Source organism: Harpia harpyja, chromosome 15 (genome assembly GCF_026419915.1).
Source record: "Harpia harpyja isolate bHarHar1 chromosome 15, bHarHar1 primary haplotype, whole genome shotgun sequence".
Taxonomy (NCBI): Eukaryota; Metazoa; Chordata; class Aves; order Accipitriformes; family Accipitridae; genus Harpia; species Harpia harpyja.
In genome coordinates this window covers 28,947,366-28,958,916 of record NC_068954.1, presented here as the reverse complement: position 1 = coordinate 28,958,916, position 11,551 = coordinate 28,947,366, and the positions used below count along the sequence as shown (strand labels likewise).

At 49.4% G+C, this 11,551-nt stretch overlaps 1 protein-coding gene across 1 annotated transcript; it reads right to left on the bottom strand.

Annotated features, from left to right (window-relative positions):
* Positions 1 to 3,279: 3,279 nt before the first annotated feature.
* On the bottom strand, positions 3,280 to 10,890 carry LOC128151716 (keratin, type II cytoskeletal 4-like). The gene is made up of 9 exons (XM_052809341.1): positions 10,269 to 10,890; positions 8,841 to 9,055; positions 7,618 to 7,678; positions 7,200 to 7,295; positions 6,208 to 6,372; positions 5,644 to 5,769; positions 4,995 to 5,215; positions 4,501 to 4,529; positions 3,280 to 4,385 (listed from the first exon to the last, which is right to left on the bottom strand). The coding sequence occupies exons 1-9, from the start codon at positions 10,818 to 10,820 to the stop codon at positions 3,991 to 3,993; spliced, it is 1,860 nt and encodes a 619-aa protein (XP_052665301.1). The 5' UTR covers positions 10,821 to 10,890; the 3' UTR covers positions 3,280 to 3,990.
* Positions 10,891 to 11,551: the final 661 nt, after the last annotated feature.

Below are 11,551 nucleotides of genomic sequence, written 5' to 3'. Positions count from 1 at the left end.
GTGAGAGTAAAACAGCTAAATCTGAAGAAAAATATTTCACGGGGCTTCTTCACCTGAAGGCAGAGTGCAGGCGTGATGTTCATGAAGCCTGACATCTCTTTCAGGGCTCTAATTTATCCAGTCTGCCTGTTCACGCTTGTTAGGCAGGGACCGTCTTTTTGAGCTGACTAGCGCAAAGAGGTCCTGATCCACGATTTTCCTCTGAGACACTATGTTTAAATGTCACCTCAAATTTTGGCCATTTAGTATGAGGTATTTAGTCTATGGCAGATTTCCTAGGCTTCCTTTCTAGAGATATTGGCATCTCCAGAGGACAACTCCATCCCACCCAGAGGGTGCTGTTCCAATGTCTCCAGCCGCCTGATGATGTGATCGATGCATTTTCATCTTGATCTAAAAAGCATTTCAATGAAAGAGGCAGATTTGCTGAAAAACACTTTGCCCAGCTTTGTGGAATGGTACTATTTGCATGTTAACATTAAGATGTAATCAGTCTTGAGTTTCTAGCTCTTTACATCTGTGATTTCTTTTAAAGACTTTTGAACCTTTCCATTCAAAATGTTGCCAAAAGCAAAGATTTAACCAGCATGAAAAATACTCCCTCAAATTCTCCTTATTTTACTTCCTGGAGTCCTTGGGAAAAAGAGCAAATTCAATAGGGTGTGGTGACATTTTCTGGCATCTCAGAATTTGTGGAACTGCAATGTTTAGAGTATCTTACTCTTCGTATTTAAGAGCTCAGTTTGTTTTCAGCGTGTTGCTGTCCTGGTGGCATTGCCCGTGCTGTGCACATGACTGGAGCTTAAATGTATTTGCAGGACAGGACTCTACATGCCCTTCAAAATACATTCATGTGCCCCAGTGCTACAAAACCATTAAGTATGAGCTAAAATCCCACTGGCATCTCTGGAAGAAAAATTAAGCAGGTGCTTCGTGTTCTACTGAATACAGAAGACCAAATATCTGATTATCCTTGGAGAAATGCTGCCAGGCAGGCTCAGACTGGGAGAGTTGGGTCACTCAAATAGAATTTCCCATTGCAGTGCGAAATTCCCGGTTGGTACAGGTCGGCTTGCTTCTCTTTGGAAAATGTTGATCTGAATCTGCCTGGGATGTCACTTGAAATTCATGAACATCTATTGCCTTGATTATTTGCATAAAATTCAAAGGCTGGGTGCGATGGGAAAATGAGATTGTCTTCATGCTTTCTTGACCCCAGTAAAGGCAGATTGTCCTGAAGCTGACAAACGGGTTCGGATCAGATATTAGAGCTGAATGAATGTAATGGGATTAAAGGTGGGGCTGCCAACAAGAAAGAGGGAATTGTCATTTTAGGCTCCCACACTCTTCTTCCTTCAGCCCACTGTCCACAAGGTATGCGAGTGATGCAAAGGTTGGGTGAAAAATGCACCATTTCTTTACCGGGCTGGTTTATTGTGTGGAGGAGCTGAGGCTGGTGGGCTACATACTCAGAGGCAGATGTGGCTTTTTGCATCTGTCAGTTTGGATCAACTCTACTAGGCTCTGTTGATCTACCAAGGGCCGTGTCCAGAGTGACACCGAGCAGGATTTGGCCTCCAAACTGCCCCAAAAATCATGCTCCAAAATAGCCTGCTCTACATGAACGTCTTCAGGCAGGCAGCAGAAAACATGGATTTTTGCAATACTCGGAGGTTGAGAAGGGCAGGGATGATTAAAGTTATTCTCCCAGAAATGCAAGGGCTGCTGGGCTGCTTTGGTACCCTGGGGAGCCGGCTGGTTTTTGGTGTGCAGTTATTGTTTTGCAGGAGGGGGTGATCAACATAAATTATGAGCTGTTGGGGCACTGGAACCTTCTCGTTCAGGTGTTTCTGCTTGTTATTTACATACAAATGAGATGAAGTCCGAGTCTTATGCATTGAGACAGAAAAGGTGAAGATAACCATTTCAAAAAACATCCTCTTTAGGTGGATGGGGTTTGCCTTCTCAGCAAGGGCTGATCCATTTGGCTTTCACCACCACTCCCAGCCCAGACAGTGTTGCTACGGCATGTCATTTATTAAAAAATAATTAGTGATCCGCTACCTGCTGATCGCATCCAATAAAACATCTTGCTTTCCATCAGAAAAGCACTGCAGACTTGGGGAGCCTGAATCCACCGCGATCGGTGCGGCCTCTGTGCTGGGAGAGAAGCAGAGGCAGATGCTCAGCCAGTGGTGGGTTCGTCACCACCACGCCGGCATGGACAGACCGAGCCTGGTGGGACGGTTGAACTCACCCACCCGCCACGGAGACGTTGGGTTGGACAAGCCATTGAGTCAGCAGTGAAGTTTAGGGAGTGGGACGTCGGGGAATAAATTATGACACCCAGTCCTTGGTGTAGCTTTCATGGGGGAAATTAACCTGCCCACTCTCTGTGCTGCTTCCAGACTGGGTGAGGAGAGACAGATTTCTCCAATTCAGAGCAAAGTTGTCTCAGGGGCTTTTGGCTGCACCCAGGTGAGCTGTGGGAGGGAAGAAGCCAGCAGGGCCGGCTGGTTTTCCCAGCATCCAGCTGTGCATCCAGCTGTGACGAGTGCCACCGTGGCAAGCCCTTCCCAGCCGTGTTCTAGACACCTTTCAGCGGGTCCCCATCCCTTGGAAACTGGGGACCCTCGCAGACAAAAGGGAGGGGGCAACGTGATCTCACCTAAATCCCAGTCTCCCAAAACGATGGGAGAGGGTTTTCCCCTCCCTGCAAGGGACGTTGGAGGGGGACGTCCATCCTACAGACTCTGCTCTTCGTGTGAGGTCATGTGTTTTAAGGAAGGTGGGGCGTTTGTGGAAGAAGGGCCCTGATGCTGCGTTTTGGGAAGGTACGCTTTTCTCTTGCTTTCTTTTAAAATTAGCCTACTCTTGTGAGAGGGTTTCAGGGGTGGGGTGTGGGATTATTTTCTTTTTGTTACTACCTGAGCTGGTTCTGACTGATTTCTATAAACAAGGGCCTGGCTGCTTTTTTGTTCTGCCTCCAGAGATCCCAGACAGTGTGAGAGATCCCAACTGAGCTGCACATCCCACGAGCAGTTAAATATCCTGGTTTACGCTGCGTTTCCAGACTTCCTTGTGACCACACTAATCTCTGGCTGGAATAAAGGTATGCAAAAGTGCATCAGGAAGGAGAGCAGACAAAGTCTCAAAAAAACTTTGTTAAAACTCCACTTCTTGCAAGCTACCAACCCCACCCATTTGGAGATTCATGTTTGAGAAAATATCTATGCTTTTGTATTATCAGGGAGGGAAATAAAAACCGTGAAGCAAAGCGTGAATTATGCATGTAGTTTATTGAAGGTAGCTGAAAGTTTGGAGTAAGCGAAGGATAATCAACTCTGTTCACTTACACATTAAAAGCTTTAAATCCGTCTATCTAGTACACACACAGGAAAAACAACGCATGCATTTAACTACAGAAATATAAGGTGCTCATCGGTGTGTAATTAAAATCTGCTCTACCAAACCTGGTGTAGCAACTTGGACCAATTTACATAAGCATTACCAACCCTCTCGCAAACAGGAAAAATTGGATTTTCTGGTGTCATTAAAGAAGTTAAATAATAGCTGCAGCTCCATCTCGGACAATTAAAATGTGGCTTCTCTTTCTGAAGTTGGGATGACCAAATTTTTCATCCCTTTGCAATAGCTGCATTAGGGAAAGAAAATCCCTGCTGAAAAGGGGTCAAGCAGCAAAGACTGATTTAAGAGCCAAGATGATGCGTGAAGACAGGTATGGACTCTCTGAAATGAAACTTTCACCTGGCTGAGACCGTGGGGGTAAGTTTCCCCCAAGAAGGACATGCAAGAGAAGGTGGGTTTTGGTCATGCAAAGAGTTCTTGGCAGAGCGACTAGCCTAATTGCGTGGGCATGGGCAGCGCATGGTTGTGTGATCCCTATAGCTGTCAGAAGGAAGGGGAATACTGTTTTATTGCAGAAATGCTGACTATTTTAAAATATGTTGTGTTGTTGCCCTCCAGTCTCTACCGGGTTGTTCTGACCACGCGCACAGCTGTGCTGTACCTGCTCCCGGTGCCACAGACCCCTGCCCCGGGAATGATGACGGCTGCCGGGCTGCACTGCTCCACGCCAGCGCACATCACGTTCCCCAGGTTGCCCACGCCGGTGGTGCACTGCACCCCCTCCGCACCGGAGATGACTTCTCGCCCCACACAGCTGACCGCGCTCCTCGCCCCAAATCCACCCCCAACCCTGGGGAGGCAATCTACGCTCCGGGTGCTAAAGCCGGCGCCGCCGACGCCGAAGGAGGAGACCACCCCTAACCCCGCACCGGCCCCTCCTGTCTTGACGGCGCATTTCCCTCCAATTCCAGATAGGGATCGGCACTCCCCAACGGTGCCACCGCCGCTGACCACAGCTGTGGGAGAAAAACAGGCTCAGTCACTCCCAGAGCAGCTAAAACCCGGCTTATAAGGAAACTTATAAGCTTAAAGGACTTGTAAGGAAATTAAGGGAACACTTCATTAGCTTACCTACGCTCACAGGGTTGCCGGTACATATCCTGTTAAGAAAATAAATGTCTCAAAGATGTATTTAGGGAAATATTCCTCAAATACACAAGCAAATAGATGTGCTGCGCAGCCATTGCCTCCTTAGAAACCCTGCAGGTACTGCAGCATTTCTGTGCACCCAGGTGTGAGGTGCTGATCCAAATTGCCCACTGAAGCACTGCAGGGTTGGATCCCCAAATCCCACAGACATCTTAATATCCCATCCTCTTTTTGTACCGCAAGCAGGGGATCTGACAGCAGCATGCTCGGTGTGCTGCAACCCAGCTGCCCTGGGAGGATGAGGAGGAAACAAGGGCAATGCTCCCCTCTGTACCGATGGGGAGAAAAAGGGGTGATGCTCCCCCCTCTGCACCCCTGGGGAGCTACATCCACCCAGCATTTCTTACGGCCCCTCTCTCCCCTCCCGTGGGGTTTCACCAGCTGTCATTACAAGGTGCAGCCAGGGATGCGCCTACCTGCTCTCTTCTCCTTCCAGCAGTGTTCTGTAAGTGGCAATCTCAATGTCCAGGGCCAGCTTGACGTTCAGCAGCTCCTGGTAGTCTCTCAGCAAACATGCCATCTTGTCCTTGGCTTGCTGCAGTGCAGTCTGCAGGTCGATCAGCTTCTGCCGGGCATCTTTGAGGGCACAGTCGCCCCGCTGCTCAGCATCACAGATGGCCGTTTGCAGAGCTGCAATCTGTGGACATTAACGGGCAAAAGGGTTGACAGTGGTGATATTAAGAGGCATCTCCACAGGGTTGCTCGTGTACCCCCTTGTTTCTCAGCTAGGAAATGCCAGAGAGCCTAGATTTAGGCTAGACACGTGATGGCTAAGCTGTTTGGGATGAAGGGGAGGGCACCTGTTGGCTGCACCCCGATAGGAAGCATACAGCAAACACCGTTTCTGTTATAGCCAGACCAACTGGCATCTGCTTATTTGCTAAGTGAGAAATAAATCTGCTTCTTTGTGTATCGACAGCAGATGGGAAGCTACAAATATAGGCATAAGCTGGGGCGGGGGGGGTTCTTTGCAGCCCAACAGGGTGGGAGCTGGTGAGGATGAAACCTTTCGCTGGAGAAGTTGAACGCCCCACTGCCCATGCAACATTCAACCCTTTGTCCTACCTGTTTCTTCACGTTATCCGACTCGCACTGCAGCTTCTGGATCATCCGGTTCAGCTCGGCTATCTCACTCTGGTTGTTCCTCAGGTCATCGCAGAACTTGCCCCTGCTGCTGTGGAGCTCCTCCAGCTATTGCGCAGAAAGAGGATGACGTTAATGCACCTGAATCGCCCCTTCCAGGGAAGGTGGTGACTCTCTGGAGCCGCGCTGACGTCGGTGCTCCCGGGGAAGCACCCAGACATGACCTCAGCCCAGCCAAGGCAACAGTCCCAGGTAGGTCCTAAGCATTTGCCCCTTGGGAAGAGGATGGTGTTGCTGATGGATGTGCACAGAGGAGACCTCTCTGAAGCAACACTGTGATCTGCTGTGGTCTGTTTTTACAGAAAAGTCTCAAACCACAGTTTTAAGGTTGGGATGGGGTTTTTGGCATGACCTTTTTTAGCAAACTACAGTGCATGCACTCTGTGGAGTGGGTTTAAGTTGTGTCATGGAGGACAGAAATGGTCCTCAGAGTTTTGTTGGCCAAGGGATTTCATTGCCATCTGTGCTGGTGGTGTGAGTACTCACCCTGGTTTGGTAGAAAGCCTCCACTTCAGCCTTGCTCTTCTGGGCAATCTCCTCGTAGCAGCACTCAACACTTTTGATGATGCCCTCCATGTCCAGGTCCCGGCTGTTGTCCATTTGCACGATGACAGAGGTGTCACACAGCTGGCAATCCAGCTGAGCTCTCTCCTGCAAGATCCATTGCATGTCAGTCCCCTTCCCTCAACCAGCCCAAGCCAGGCATGCCAGTACCCCTGGCAAAGAGGGGCCTGATGAGAAGGTGGAGGGTTGGGGGAGGTTCTCCCATTAACACCCAACTAGAGCATGGGGTTCTCCAGGTGGGTGACTGGTTTCCAGCAAGAGCTGGCAGCTGGGACCTGTTTTGGTGGCACAACGTGGGATTGCTGCATGCAATTCCCTAAGGAAGGGTGGGGAATCCTGGTGGAGCAAGTTGCTTCACTGCAACTCAGCATTTCTGGCTGCGTCAGCAGTTTTCTGGGCTGTGAATCCCTCAGGGGTGAGTGCTTTGGGCCCCATTGCCTACAGACTGCTGGGAGGTGTATGGCTAGAAAAGGTGCAAATATAAAGTGTCCCCTGCGCGTTTTGTTAAAAACTTGCTACATTTTAGACAAAAGTGTTAACTTTCACCAAAATATTTTGACTAATGTGGCTTAAAAAGTGAAGTGCTAAAAATCTTTGGGTTTTGAAGAGTAAGATGTCTCAGTGGTTCCCAGGGATGGTTTGGATTAGAATTTGAGGGGCTTTTTCATGCAAAAGATTCCTCCCTTTGCAGCCAGCAATACAGGAGATAACCAAGGACTCCCTTTGCCTTCCTGAAGTGTGTGCAATAGTGTTGTTATCAAATACATATAAAGAGATATAGATTTTTGGGACGCAGTTTCAGAATTTTCAGAAAAGACACCTTTCCCTGCATTTAGTTTTGGTGTAGGAGCTCAGGGTGGCAGCAGATGATGCATCGTCCCAGGGGCAGCGGAGCGGGAGCCGGGAGCTCTTACCTCGGCATAGATGCACTTCAGGAACTCCAGCTGCTGCCGCAGGAGGCCCACTCTCACCTCCAGCTCCTCCTTGGTCAGGTAAAGACAGTCCACATCCTGGAGAGACACCACATATTTGGTGAAAAGAGGTGAAGAAACAAGGACTGTGGCAAAGCCCATGTTTTCTGTTAGATTTGCAGGAAACCTCACTATCTCCAGCCCTTAAGACTATCTGGGTTTGCATTGTACATGCTTACAACCTGATAGGGGTTCTCCAGATTCGTTGGGTTGCCTCTATTTTGGGGCTACTTGATGAGAACTCAGGTAGTGTCATGGTGCCAGGACTCCCCACTTCTCTCCCCGGCCCCATGCCCAGGTTTTGCCCACACGTCTGCCACTCTCAGCTGGTCTTGCTGACGTTGTCCCTAGTGTGACTCACCTTCTTGAGGACCACAAACTCGTTCTCCGCAGCCGTGCGCTTGTTGATCTCATCTTCGTATCTGCAGGAGGAAAGGAGAGGGATGGGATGCTGAGCCCCGGGGGTCCCATCCCCACCACCCAAGTGTCCAGTGCAGAAAATGGGAAGCGTGATTAAAACCAGAGCCTCTCCCTATTCACTTTGTACCTCCTTTTTGATTTTTGCTTTGTTGCTATTTCTTTCCTCCCCAATGGGCTTTGTTCAGCAGTTTTAAATAGTCCACGCCAGCAGTATCGGTGGCTGGAGTGAGATGGCAGTAAATCAGGCCAAACCACTAGAAATGCAAAACCCTGTAACTCAGCTGAAGGCTGGGATTGCTTCTCCTAGCCCTGCTGCTTTGTGTGATGTTTTTCTGAAGCATCCAGGACTCTGCGCTGAGTGTTTATGGGGAGACTGTGGCCAAAATGCCCCAAGGGAGGTCAGGAGCTTGAGCAACCTTTGACACTCACAGATGCAATAGGAAGAAAAGCCAGTGCATAATGACCAAGTAATTGGGACCTAGAACTTTCACAATATGATTCTATGATTCTGAGTCTGACCTCCTTGGTGGTGGCTCAGCGAGAAAAAAAAGTCTGAGATGCTTGACTGTATAATCTCTGGAGAAAGGATTACTCTTTTATCCTGTGCTGTGTACCACCAGCCACAAAGTGTCCTGGTTCGTGGCTTAGCAGAGCACACGGGGAGCTATTAAGGAATATCTGCAGCTTAGATTAAAAAGCCAATTCCCACGTTCCCTCTGGGAAGAGAGAACGAACCCCAACGGAGACGATGTGGATAAAGCGTGGGCTGGAGACAAATAGGCTGAGGGTTTTGTGGGAACAGATGGCACCGGGGACATGAGATGTGGGGGAGCCACAGGCACAGATGATGTGGGAGATTTGATATGGCAAACCACGACAGTGTGCAGGAGCATTAGGGAGAGGGAAAGTGGTTCCCTGTCCCTCTTCCTAAGGAAACACTGTGGTTGAAGAGCTCTCCCAGTCTATCACCAGCATCTGAGGTGCAGCAGTGTGACTCCAGTACAGGAAACCAGCCCAGTACTGGTGTGCCCTGCTCTGCTCCCCTCCCTGTACCCCAGTATTTGGACCTATCTATCTGGTGCAAGTGCGTTGGCTTCACACTCAGAAACACCGCTCAGGCCAGCAAATACTGCCGTCTGCAGCTTCTCTCTGCAGAGTACTTACTTGCACTTGTACTCTTGAACCAGGTCCCTGAGGCACCGCTCCTCATTTTCCAGCCTCTCTCGCTCCCCCAGCACACACTCCAGCTGCTTCCTCAGGTTGCAGATGAAGTTCTCGAAAACGGGCTCCAGGTTTCTCCTGGAAGCTGGGAGGACATACTGCTGCAACAGCTCCCACTTGGTGGTCAGCACCTTGTTCTGCTGCTCCAGCAGCCGGACCTGGGGAAGCAAGAGATGTGAGAGTCATACAATCCCCTCTTGTCCCAGGCAAAGGCGCTTTGGGCTTCTCCACTTCCAAAAGGAAAAAGGAAAAATAAAATCAGAAATGCAAATGGTTAAGTGCTGATTTCTCAGCAGCCTGAGTGAGACTAGCATCTTCTCTGAGCTAAACCTGGTCCCACCCAGGACTCATATCACAGGCTGAACAACATTGGTGTGTTTGCTCTGTGTTGAGGCCAATCATCTGGTTGACCAAAGCTCCATTCAGCCAAACGCCACCTCTTCCCCTGCGACAACTGGCTGATGGAAGATCCACTGCCTCCCCTGACGGGCTGAGGACAATAATGAGTCTTCTGGAGCACTAAAAGCTCCATCCAGGATCTCATTTGAATGTATCTGATTTAAACTCTAACCACGGATATTTATCATGCCTTTCACTTCTAGATTAAAGAGCTCTCTAGTACTTGAGAACCTTTATGCATCATGAATAAGTCATTTTTCAAATGGGAGGAAGCAGAGTTGCTGCTTTTACGTGGGTTTGGTTTTTCCAGCTGCACAACAACTCACGAGGAAAATCAAGATCAGACAGAGCAAAGGTTTCTCTGCCATTTGAAAAATCATTTCCTATAACACATCTCTAAACAGTAACGAAAACCCTTAGGCTTAGCTAAGAAAACAATGATAAATTACATCTGTTTAGGAAATCACCAAATCATTTCATTCACAGAGTGGAGGGACAGAGAAGTTAAAATTGTTCATCTCATTTTAGCTAGACATCTATCTTTCTACATCTCCTTGACGAAGCACACAAACTATTTTAAAAATGCCAAAGTCCTTTGGAGTTTATAGAGATGCGATAGCAATGTCAGATTATACATTTGTAATGAAACTTCCTATTTCGCCTTTTTACATTTCCGTGTCTCCATCCCTTCTCTCACAGGTTTTGATTTACTGTATCCCTGGAGCCACTCCTGATTTAGCTATTTAGCAGACTGGTGACCATCGAAAGGTGAAATACTGGTGCAGTTGCCTTGGTGCAAGGCTTAAATCCAAACAGTCTCCAGGTCAGGACCACCATGGTCTGTCAGAACCATTTACAATATCAGGGTGCCAGAAGAAATAGCTACCGACATTGCCTCTCTAGAGACAATCCATCCGTCAGAGCCTAGAGACATGAGACAAGCAGCCTGCGCGGAGGGAATCAGGGTCTCACCTTGTCAATGAAGCAGGCGAACTGGTTGTTGAGGTTCTTGATTTGCTCTTTCTCGTGGGTCCGCACTTGGCACTCCTCAGGGTCGACCCCCACACAGAGGGGCTTGAGGAGCTCCGGGTGGATGCTGACGCCCCGAATCCCTTCGGATCTACCTCCGCCGAGGCCGATGCCAATGCCGCCACCGTAGCCTCCGATAGCCACGCCGTCCCCGAGACCTCTGTAGCTGCCCAGGCCCCCGTAGCTTCCGCAGTTACCAAACCCTACGACCGTGCCCACGCCAAAGCGGCCTCCGCCGTAAGCCACGCCGCAACGTCCGACGCCAGCACCGCCGTAGACCCCACTGCGGCAGCTCCCACCGAAGGAAATCCTTTGCCCTCTCCCCAGGTCGCAGACGCTCCGGCTGCTGAAGCCACCAATTCCACATCTCCGTCCCACCGGCTGGCAGACGGAGGCTGAGCTGCTGTTGCCCCTGCCGAGGCCGCAGACGGCGGACGCGGAGGAAAAGCCCCGTCTTCCCAGGAGAGAGCTGGAGGTGTAGCACTGTCGACTCATGGTGGCTGGGGGAGACGGGAGGTGAAGCGGTAACGGCAAAGCAGAAGAGCAAGAGAGGAGCGGGGAGTAAAAGAAGGAGATCTCCTTTAGCTTCTCTGAGGCAGAGCCCTTCTCCTTATATACATTTCAGGAGGTGCCTGAGATGCAAAAATTTAATTTATCCACTGGGTTTGGTCTGCCTGGCAGCAAGGAATGGCTTCCAACATTTTAAACCCACAGCAAACACTTCTATCTCATACGAAATAATGTGGAAATTAAAATAAACTGCTTTGCTTGCAAGCTTCAGTTTCAGGACTTATATTTTACTTAATTAATCTGCTTCCTTATTGTGTAATTATAGTTTAGCAAAATAATTCAAGGGGTTTTTATTCATGGCTTGTTTACGGTTCGGTTTCACCACAGCGTTTAATTATGTTTCAGGACCTCCTGCAAAATGTCGTGGCAATGCCACCTCTTCCAGGGTCTCTCGCCAGCTCAGGGCTGGCTCTTGAGCAATGACCGGTGGCGATGATAGGGGAGAAGGAAGGCGTATCTGTCAAAGCACAGCACCGACGTTGTCGGGAGCATTCTCGTAAGCATTCATTTCTTCCTCTTATGGGTACGGCTAGAGCTCTCGTAGGCAATTTGGTTGCAGCCGTGTTTGCCGGCTCGCGTGCTGGTAAGCGGAGCAGGTTGGGGTTGGTGGTTTCTGTATCAATGGAGCATGAACTACACGAGGTGGTGCCGAGGAC